The sequence below is a fragment of the Tasmannia lanceolata genome, unplaced genomic scaffold, assembly GCF_043159265.1.
Source record: "Tasmannia lanceolata isolate RefF3 unplaced genomic scaffold, GAP_Taslan_0.1 ptg000018l, whole genome shotgun sequence".
Classification (NCBI taxonomy): Eukaryota; Viridiplantae; Streptophyta; class Magnoliopsida; order Canellales; family Winteraceae; genus Tasmannia; species Tasmannia lanceolata.
The window spans coordinates 17,252,944-17,264,340 of NW_027518695.1; the positions used below are offsets into that span (position 1 = coordinate 17,252,944).

Consider the following 11,397-nt stretch of genomic DNA (forward strand, 5'->3'; position numbering starts at 1 on the left):
ATGAATCGGTTTGAGTTAAAAGCTATGAGACACACAGATACATACACATAGGGCCTCTACTAGCTAGCATTCCTGGCCCATGCTATGCATGAAAGTAAAATGGTGGGCCTGGCTGTGCATGTTTCAGGTGGAGATGGTGGAGCCCATTCCATCAAAACATGAGGTGTAAAGTGGTGGGTCCTCATCATATGCATGGTTTTGGGTGGAGATGATGGCCCCACCCATGGGTGTAAAATGGTGGGCTCTGTCCATAGCATCATGTGTAAAAAATCCATGGGAACTAATATTTCATCGAAAAAAATCCAGGGTGCAGTAGGTTTGCAACTTTCCTTGAAAAAAAGAGAATTTTATTTTAGAAAATAATGTGAATGGAAATAAAAAAAATTATTTGAATGGAAAAATTTTCCAATAAAAAATTCCGTGGAAAAAATTCTAATAAATTTTCTCATAGAAAAGACAAATGATAACAGACATTTAGTATAGATACTAATACTATTGTGCTGCTGATAAAGGCATGACGGTATTTTGAAAATGGGGCGAGTCACTTTGTTTTACAGTTCTCTTATTAGCTACTGATAAAGGCACTATGGATACTATAGAGCATATAAATATAGGGAAAAGTGATTGTGAGCGGCCCCTCATATAAGCTTATATGAGGTGACCACTAAAAATATGGTGGGCCCACATTTTTGGGGTGATCCGAACCGGTCATTTGATAGGCCCTGACGTAGATAAGGGGTGCCCAATAAATCAGCTCCATAGGATCATCCCAACCATTCGTACTGTGGACGGGAAAAGGGGAAAATTGACAGGTAAGTGGGCAAATTTATACCCGGCCATTTTCTCCTCTTTCACCTCAACAGTTCGAAGGGTTAGGATGATCCTATGGAGCTGATTTTTTGGGCACCCCCTATCTATGTCAGGGCTTATCAAATGACCGGCTCAGATCACCCGAAAAATGTGAGCCCACCATGTTTTTAGCGGCCACCTCATATGAGCTTATATGAGGGCCCGCTCACAATCACTTTCCGCATAAATATAATACTTTTTAGGCTACTGATATTTGCGCTACCATGCTCTGATAATGGTACTAACTCACCTGGTGTTTTATTATTTAATTGTCTGCTTAAAGCTTTTTGGGAATTGTAATAGCTTTTGACAGCTTTAAGCAGCCCATTAAATAATAAAAGACAAGGTGAGTTAGTGTAAATATCAGTACCAACTCTTAAATCTTTCTTAATTAATGGCTTCCAAAAGTGGTTTTACTATTCTATTTGCAAAAGAGATTAACTTCAAATAGTTTCATTTGCACAAAAAAAACAGACTAGTTTTTGTAGTATACAAAGAGGCCCATACAGTAGCAGGGAATGGGAGGCTGCAAAACAGTCACAAGCTCTTTGTCTCTCCCTCTTTCCTTTTGACTTCATATATTCTAATGGTTTATCATGACAATGACCATTTTTTCATTAAATACTCTCATTGATTGAAATACCACCAAAACAACCAAATACCTTTCTTGAGTGTGTTCTCTCTCTTTCTTTATCTCTCTGTCTCTCTGTCAAAACACAACAGATAAACCCCTTCACAAGAGGACAGAAAGAAAACACACAAAATAAGCCAAAGGGTCTCTCTCTCCATCCTGCAATTACTACTAGTGTTTCTCAGACATTTCTCCCATATGAGGTCAGCAAAATAGGCCGTACACTTCACCTTCTCTATACCTTTTTATGCTCTTCCTTTCTCTTTATTCTCACCCAACCTTTTCCACTAAACCATGGATGATTCAAACGTCTCCAAAACCAAAAAAAAATACACTTCTAATATAAGGAATATCGGAGGATCAAATACCCCAAATCCCACCACTCTAATGGAGTTCTCAAATAGAAATCACCATCAAAACTATGCTTTTCATAATGGGTTTTCTTATCAGTATCAATACCAGACACACCCAGCTCTTCTCCCTCTCCCTAGTTCTATTCCTCTTCAAATACCCTTTATTCCTCAAAACCAAAACTACAAGTCCAAAACCCACTTGCAGAAAGCCTCATGGAAGGATAAACCTTCTAGTGCTGCCTCCTCAAAAACCCATGTCTTAGTTTCTTCAGCTCCTCAAGGTAATAAGCTCCTCGTGTTCCTCCTTTATCCTCTTGCAAATGGTGTTTTTCTCTTTACAGTTTATATTACATATGGGTTGTTTCCTTTACCTCTCAAAAAAATATTGCATATGGTTGGGTTTGGATTCTGATTTTTGGGTGTAGAAGTTATTGATCATTCAGTTTTGAATGCTTTTAAAAATTCAAAAGATTTAGTTTTGTTTTTAAGCTGTTGCTGAGGGAATAATATAGATCAATGGATGACAAGAGTACTATTTTTAGCTTAAAACAGCCAGACAGCACACCTGAATCTTTTGTAGGTTTGCCCCAACTACATGATGAAAGAGAATACCTCTATTTCCTCAAGAAATGAAGTTTCTTGGCACTCATACAAACCATAGTTTCTAAACTCCCCTGCATCACTGTGGACTCCCCCGAGTCGACTCGCTTTTACCTTGGCCATGTTCTTATTGTAGCCCGCGTTTTGCCCTATAAAAGTCAATGAAAACTCCTTTCACTCTCCCGATTTATGACCGTGTCAACCGAGTACTTGACTGCGCCGTGCCGAGTAGACTTGGATTTGCTCTGGCCGCATTTTGAAACAGTAATACAAACATGACTTCAGTTCGCTGACCTATACATCTGCTTTTGAAGGAAAGCTTAAATTTGTTATATTGATAGTTATTTATACCTAGAATAATGATGGTGGGCACTGAATTTCCATTGCAGATACTAATATTTTTGAGTAATTCTATGGTGCCAGTAAATCATTAGCTTCAAGCTTTCCATATTCTTGCTTCTATGTAAATTACTGGTCATTTTCCTCTGCAGATTGTATATCATTTAAGCGGACCACTTGTTGTTAGTAGTTTTGGGTCCTAAAGCTTTCATAGAATATAATACATAACTTCTCTCAAATTTCCATATTTGTTCAGCTCCCGAGGGATTAGCGCAGAAAACCAGTTCACCCATTAGAAAGGATGATAGTCAAATGGCTAGTCCTCAGTTAGATAATTGCCGAAAACCAGCGACTAATTCGCAGGCACTGGTGGCAGCCAGGAGACCAGATTCCGGTGGCCTAGATGGGTCTGTGATTCCCCTCCTTGCTAACCATTTCTTAGTTCAATTTGATCCCTCCCAACGAATTTTCCATTATGATGTTGACATTTCTCCTCATCCATCAAAGGAAATTGCGAGGATAATCAAGAGGAAACTAGTACAAGACAACCAGGATGTTCTCTCAGGGGCTTTGCCTGCCTTCGATGGCCGAAAGAATCTCTATAGTCCTGTTGAATTCCAAGATGACAGGCTCGAATTCTTCATTAGCTTGCCAATTCCCATGTCAAAATCCATGCCATTGGGAGATATTGACACGTTTGAGAAACGAAAACATAAACTTTTCAAGGTAAGCATCAAGCTTGCTTCAAAGCTGGATGGACAAGATTTGAGAAAATACTTAAGCATGGAGGAGGACTGTGTCCCTCTCCCTCAGGACTATCTCCATGCCTTGGATGTCGTCCTGCGAGAGTCCCCAATGGAGAAATGCATCCCTGTGGGAAGGTCTCTTTATTCAAGCTCTATGGGCGGGATAAAAGATATTGGTGGAGGAGCGATTGGCCTTAGAGGGTTCTTTCAGAGCCTCAGACCAACCCAACAAGGCCTAGCCCTCAACGTGGATTTCTCCGTGACAGCTTTCCATGAGAGTATTGGCATAATCCCCTATCTGCAGAAACGCTGTGACTTTCTGCGAGACCTTTCTCAGAGGAAAACCAGAGGCTTGGTTGGAGAAGAAAAGAAAGAAGTGGAAAGGGCCTTGAAGAACATCAGAGTTTTCGTTTGCCACAGAGATACTGATCAGAGATACCGGGTTTTTAGCTTGACCGACGAAGCTACTGAGCATCTTAAGTTTAGAGATAGGGATGGGAGTGATTTGAAATTGGTCGACTACTTTAAGGAACACTATAACCATGATATACAATTCAAGAACTTGCCATGCTTGCAGATTAGTAGGAGCAAGCCATGTTATCTTCCAATGGAGCTCTGTGTGATTTGTGAAGGACAGAAATTTCTTGGGAAACTTTCCGATGATCAGACTGCAGGGATCCTTCAAATGGGCTGTCAAAGACCAAGAGAAAGAAAAGTGATTATTAACGGAGTCATGGCAGGAGCCATTGGGCCAATGAGGTAATTGTCCTAATTCAATTCATTTTTCACAAAGAATCTGTAATCTTCTCGAAACAATTGCCATGTTAAGATAATTCTCTTCCTGGTTTATACTTGTGTTATTTTCTTCTCCTGAATTCCTTTCATGTGATGTATTTACTGTAGATAAGGGTCACAACGCCTTTGACATTTTGATATGACTGTTTATCATTCATTCTATTCCATTTCTTAGTTTAAGGAAAGAGGAGATGCAAGGATTTCTATGCTTTCTTATTGTTGTCTCACTCAAAGTCTATTTTCAAAAAACAAGCTGTACTCTTTTGCTTGAATTATTTCCCAAGGCCCTCCTTGTATCTCTAACTGCAATCATTTCTTGGCAGTGGAACCAATGCAAGGGAGTTCAAGCTCCATCTAACTAGAGAAATGACCCAATTGAATGGAAGAGTCCTTCGACCTCCCAAACTGAAACTTGGGGACAGTGGTCATGTTACAGATCTAGTTCCAACTCGCCATGACCGCCAGTGGAACCTTCTCGAGAGCCATGTCTTTGAAGGCACAAGAATTGAGAGGTGGGCACTGATAAGTTTCGGTGGCAGCCCAGAGCAGCGCTCTTGCATTCCTAAATTCATAAACCAGCTGTCTCATAGATGTGAGCAATTGGGCATATTTTTAAACAAAAATACAGTTCTTAGTCCACAATTTGAGCAGATCCAAACTCTGAACAGTGTTTCTCGTTTGGAATCCAAGCTAAGGAAAATCCACGAAGCTGCGTCAAACAACCTCCAACTACTCATGTGTATAATGGAGAAAAAACATAGAGGCTATGCGGATTTAAAGCGAATTGCCGAGACCAGTGTAGGTGTTGTAACTCAGTGCTGTTTGTATCCCAATCTCTGCAAATTGGGTTCGCAATTCCTAGCAAATCTAGCCTTGAAAATGAATGCCAAGGTCGGGGGATGTACCGTGGCATTGTATAACACATTACCGTGCCAAATTCCTAGGCTGTTTGGGGACAATGAGCCTGTAATTTTCATGGGTGCTGATGTCACTCACCCACACCCACTTGATGATTTTAGCCCCTCCATTGCCGCTGTTGTTGGTAGCATGAACTGGCCTGCGGCGAACAAGTATATTTCAAGGATGCGATCCCAAACCCACAGGCAAGAAATCATCCAAGACCTCAGTGAGATGGTGAGGGAATTACTGGATGATTTTCACCAAGGAGTTAACAAACTGCCCAAGAGAATTATCTTCTTCAGAGATGGAGTAAGCGAGACCCAATTTTATAAAGTACTAAAGGAAGAATTGCAGGCCATCAGAGCTGCCTGTTTGAGGTTTCCTGGCTATAAGCCCACCATCACTTTTGCGGTAGTTCAAAAAAGGCACCATACAAGACTCTTTCCCAATGAAAATGAAACCTATGGTAGCAGGTCTACTGATGAAAATATACCACCAGGGACTGTTGTGGATACTTTGGTTACCCATCCGAGGGAATTCGATTTCTATCTTTGTAGTCATTGGGGGATGAAAGGAACAAGCAGACCAACACATTACCACATCTTGTGGGATGAGAACCATTTCACATCGGATGAGCTACAAAAGCTGGTACATAATCTCTGCTACACATTTGTGAGGTGCACCAAACCTGTTTCTTTGGTGCCCCCTGCATACTATGCCCACCTCGCCGCGTATAGAGGCAGACTATATCTTGACCGTTCAGATGGCCACACGGCCATTCCCAGAAACTCACTCTCACGAGCCGCTCCTCCTTCGCATGCCACACCGCTTCCAAAACTCCGTGAAAATATAAAGAAGCTCATGTTCTACTGTTGACTCTTTCGCAAAAACTCTTTCGTGTAAACACAGTTGTTTACAACTCAAAGTTCCTACACTAACCCATGTTCTAGAATGCAGACTAACCATTGTGGCCTATTTATGGGTGACTTTTTGAGGGACATTCAACATGATTGTCTGTTAGTATACGATCATTTTACAGGTTATAGACATCAGAATAGCTGAAGATTTTGTAGTGAAATTGAAGTCCCTATAGCAAGCTCATATACAAGAAACTGCGGAGATTTTGTATCCGTATGTCATTCCATAACCATTTCTGATATGTTAAAACTTCCAGATTCCATCTGAATTAACAAAGGGCTTCCAAATGTGATCCATGCTCTATATGTAATCTTGTTGCAGATTATACACACAAGGAAACTATAAGATTTTATGCTGAAACTATACAGGTATGTTTAACTGCCAACTTCTCGTCCTTCCTTTGGGATTTCCTTCTTGATTAAATTCCAAAACATTGATCTATAATATTTATTTAAATGATTGTTGAGGAACTTATACTAGTTGCATTTGCATTTAAGAATTGATGGTAACCTGAAAACGAACAAGTTGATATCTTGGGCCTGGACCAGCCTGGTCCTTGGTGTTCTAGTACCATTGCATGGGTGTCCCTGCCAGCAAAATTACCTGTGGGCTCTAACGCTTGGTTAACCAAACCATTCATTTGTTGGGGTTTACAATGTATGAGTGAAGACAGAAAAAATTCATGCATCAGACAATCCCAATCATCCTCTGGCCTGTCAATGGTCAGAGTGTTGGGAGGATACATGTATTCTTTTCCATGTCAAGTGGGGATCCTCTCTAGTGGTTATCTAGTTTAACTAAGTTTTTTAGAGTCTTCATAAAAGCCAAAACAAAAATAGAGAGTTGTAGGCTTTTGAAACACATAATATTTCAGATCAGGCTTGTATTGCATATGAGAGCTTGAACAATGATTAAGATGTACTACAAACTGTATGCAGTATGCATGTAAATCACTTAGCAGAGAACCGAGCGTAGGCGTTATTAATGGTTAAAGTGATTTTTCATAAACTCTCAGTACGCGTTTCACAGGTGTTCTTAATGGTAAAGTGATTTTTCTTAAACTCTCAGGATGCCCTTCACAATAGATAAAGTTATAATCATTCCATCAAATATTTAGATTCTATTTGTGCATATCCTTACTGTCTTGTACACTACACTTCTCATTAGAACTGTTCCTCCATTATAAGGTTGGGATGCACTACAGGCTCTATGTCGTGTATACTGCTTCACTTGGGATAGGCTTGGGGGTGGCAATGGTTCGGTTTCGGCTCCCAAACCCAACCGCACCAAAATTTGAATCGGTTTGGTTTTGCCAAACCGAAACCGAATTTTCAGTTGGGTTTTTTTTCGGTTCTGCCAATTTTGCCACCCCTTACTCATAATCATTGGAAATATTCGGTTTCGGTTCGGTTTGATCCCCAAACCGAACCAAACCGAAATTTGAATCGGTTTGGTTTAACCAAACCGAAACCAAATTTTCCGTTCGGTTTCGGCTCGGTTCCGGTTCAGTTCGGCCAATTTTGCCACCCCTAGATAGGCTAGTGTTTACAATGCATGTATTTAAAATTTATTTATTCTTTTAAATAAGAAACAATAAGAATCATGTAAAAGATAACTAAATGCATGTGTTTGTAAGATTAGGGTGTAAGTTGAAATTTCTGCAATCTCCTTTTTGGTGAGCATTTAGGGTCCTTTCAAAAATATTTCGAAAACTGTTATCTTTTGGGGCATTTCATAATTTGCAATGACTAATTGAGTAATACTTTGCAAAATATTTCCTAAGAAAATAACTTTTTAGCCATAACAAATTATGAGAAATTGACCACTTATTTGTGAAATTCACATTTAATTAGTAGAATTTGCATTTAATTTGAAAAAAAAATGATAATTTCAATTGAATAAAAAAATATAAAATTTAAAAAGAAGACTCAAATTTTTGGTTATTTTCAATAATTTGAAGAATTTTTTATCTATGGCCCTAAAAATGATATGGGTCTTGCCCATGAAAATTCCAATTGATTCAAAAAATATAAAATTTAAAAAGGAGACTCAATTTTTTGGATTTTTTCAATAATTTTTCAATTTTTTCAAGAATTTTGTAACTAGGGTCCTGAAAATGATATGGGTCCGGCCTACTGTGCCCATTCAATGAATGGTCCTTATCAAATAAAAAGGCCTAGAGGCTACAGAGAAAGACTTATAAGTTATAACAGAAGGTCGTATGGGGGAATAATTGAAAAATGTAGCGTGTTGTATCACTCAGTATGCAAGTCGTCCTCAGCTGCAGACTGCATGGCAGAGATCTAAAGAACAAAAATAAGAGAAAGTGGGGTAGGACCCAATAAAAATACAGCAAAAATAAAATAAAATAAAATATTTATTTACATAAATGAAGCTCAGATAACAGAACAGAGAAGTAATGAGAAACAGAGGGGTGGCTGCAGGCCAAAAAGGGGAGTGGAGAATCAGTCTGTTTTTTTTGGCTTTTTGGACTTCCCGTTTTGTCTCTCTTCAATTTGCATTGCTTTGAATGCTCTCTTCTCTTTCTGTAGTACTCAATTTCAGACCCCAGATTTCCACCCAACACCCCCTTGCCTCTCTTGTTCTCTCTCCGGTCTCTGTCTCTCTCTCTCTCTAATGGGCAGTTTTTTTAGTTCCCCTTTCTTTTACACCTATAGGTGTGTAACCTTTTACCATACTTTGGGCACTTTTTTACTAGACACATGGACATGATCGGGTCCATTGATCTAACCGGGGATCATATATCTGACCTCATTTTGGGTTGGCACTAATCGTTTAGGGTTGTCTTTGGGGTTTATTATAAGGGAATGAAGCCAAAACTAAGACTAATAATGCGGGGGGCCACACATGGGCATGGTCGAGATCATTGATTTTGTGGGCCCTACAAGTTGTCCCATCATATCTGACATTTTTTTTATTTTTTATTTTTTTGGTGAAACCTTTGGTTCGACCGTTAGGATTTGAATTAGTCTGTTCTGAGGTACCTCGGCCCTTATTTTTTCAAATTTAAATAAAGACGGGAGAAAGTACAAGCTTCTTCGTTCAAGTTAATTTTTTTTTCCGTGTGTACAAAAAAAAGTAGGAAATTTTAGGAATAATTTTCCCTTCCAAACTTTTCTAGGAAACTACTTCGATCCAACAGAAATCAATGATTTATATTATGTATCCTATACACAAGATTAAAGCCTACAAACGTGTCAGAGGATATTATGGTTCAGTGTTTTAATAAGCATGCGCTCCACTTGTTTGTCGTGTAGTATTTAAAGGGATGTTAGAGGGTATTATGGTTCTCAAAAAGCTCTTAAATCCCTTTAAATACTACACGACAAACAAGTGCGCGCATGTTTATCAAAACATTGGAGCGCTCAAATCATTTCCCTATTCCAAATAGAATATCTCTTCAGCATGGAACTAGAACCAAATTATGTGCCAACCATGTGGGCTCCACTGTATCTTTTTGTTGGGCGTGCAATTACGTTTGGAGGTTACACTTAGTTACATCGTAATGGTCAATTAGAACTTATTTAGTCAACATGCGTATTACACCAAAGTAGTAGTCTCCTTGTAGAGTAGTGGTAAGTAGTACTTGGTTGTTAACTAAAGCAGTTTCTTGGTGCAAAGAGTCATTACCAAAATAAGGGGATTACAGGATGTCATTATCAAAATAGAGAGCGAAAAGAGAAGAGAAAAGAGCAAAAACGTTATTTTTTTTTCAAGTTGTTTGGTTGGGTACAAAAGTCAATGCTACATGGACAAAAGTCACCGCTAGGAAGAGATAAGGCAAATAATTTGCTAGTTGTTTGGATAAAAAAATAGGTGTCTTTGGTTTCACTTCAGCCAGGATGACATAGGGGTTTTGCTTGCCATTTTTGTGACACGTTAGCAACACTCTGTTGGAAAATTTGTTGGGGGTACTGTTGATGATAGAAAACAGAAACTTGTTGCTTCAAGGCGTGATATCACTTTCCTTAAGATAAGATTCACCCCCACTAGTAGTGTGCAAAGGGGATCCGCGAATTGCCTCCAAGATACAATGAAGCCTAGTAGGGAAGCCCTACTAATGTTTGATGACGCGTAGCACTTGCGGAATCAAACCCGAAATGCCCTTCCGAAATTTCAAGCCTTAGAGAAATCTCTAGATTCTGTTTCTGCAGAAAAACAGTATCCAGAACAGTAAACAAAAGAAAAACAGTATGTAGAAATACTTGGGGATTTTTGTAGGAGTGTAGAAGAGAGTGTAAAGTCTGTCAGAATTGCCAATTCGATTTCTATATGAAATGACCGAAGTTTGCACATTTTTATAGACCATCTGGTATCTTTTCAGTGTGAAAAACACCTCTACAGGGCACCTTTCCAGAATGTTTGAAATCTGACCGTTAGATCGCACCCATTGATATTGAATGGTCCTGATCGATTCTAGAGGTGACTGTTGGTTTGAGTAAAACCTCTCTCCAACCCAGTCATCGTTAGATCAACCATTTATGGTGTGGATCGCACCCCCTTGGCACATGACCGTTGGGGGAAGGGACACAACCCATTTGATCACACCCTTTGACCGTTGGAGTCATGGGCCCGTTGGGCCGACCGTTAGGCCCGAACCAAAGCCCAACCCAACTGAACCATTCGGCTTGATGGGCCTGCGAACCATTTGACCCACCCATCCGACCGGTCCACCTTCATCTTGATCCAACGGTGCAGATCAAATCTTGAAAAATTAAAGGCTCCAAAGTGCGCCTAAAAAAGCGCCAATAAAGCGCCAATATGCGCCCTATAGGCCATTGCCCACGCCGGGCGCGCGCGTGTGCGAATGGTGCGTTGCACCGTCCCGCGGGTCCAACCCAATGTGCAATCAACAAGAGTTAGAAAAGGTAGTGCTTTATAAGCCCTTCTCTTTCTTTTCTCTCATCCGGTACAGGACTATCTTTTCAACTACACTTCTACATCCTTTTGTAAAAGCAAATATTTCCAAGAAAACATTTTCTTTTTCCCAAACGCTTTTGATAAAATATTTTCCAAAACACTAAAACATGTAATATACAATATTTTGAAAATGCAAAATCACTAACACACTCCTTGTTTGGCTGCCAATCTAGCATTGAAATCCTGAGAAACTACTAGAGATGTCTCTTAGTTAATCATTAATGCTCAGTTTGGCTGCCAAAGGCTAAAAGATCAATAGCGTTTTCGAACGCTGCTGATCTTTCAAACATCTTCTGAAACATGTTTAGTTGCCAATTTGCAATGG

General features: G+C 39.6%; 1 protein-coding gene across 1 annotated transcript; it reads left to right on the forward strand.

Moving 5' to 3' along the window:
* Window positions 1-1,588: 1,588 nt before the first annotated feature.
* LOC143851683 (protein argonaute 7-like) lies at window positions 1,589-6,556 on the forward strand. The gene is made up of 3 exons (XM_077361169.1): window positions 1,589-2,114; window positions 3,029-4,277; window positions 4,637-6,556. Exons 1-3 carry the CDS (start codon window positions 1,775-1,777, stop codon window positions 6,087-6,089), a joined length of 3,042 nt encoding a protein of 1,013 aa, XP_077217284.1. The 5' UTR covers window positions 1,589-1,774; the 3' UTR covers window positions 6,090-6,556.
* The last annotated feature ends 4,841 nt before the right edge of the window (window positions 6,557-11,397 follow it).

Coding starts and splice junctions, on each gene's coding strand:
- LOC143851683 (XM_077361169.1), top strand. CDS start 1,775: ATGGATGATTCAAACGTCTCCAAAACCAAAAAAAAATACACTTCTAAT. Junction 2,115..3,028: donor AGTTTCTTCAGCTCCTCAAG/GTAATAAGCTCC, acceptor ATATTTGTTCAG/CTCCCGAGGGATTAGCGCAG. Junction 4,278..4,636: donor GGAGCCATTGGGCCAATGAG/GTAATTGTCCTA, acceptor ATTTCTTGGCAG/TGGAACCAATGCAAGGGAGT.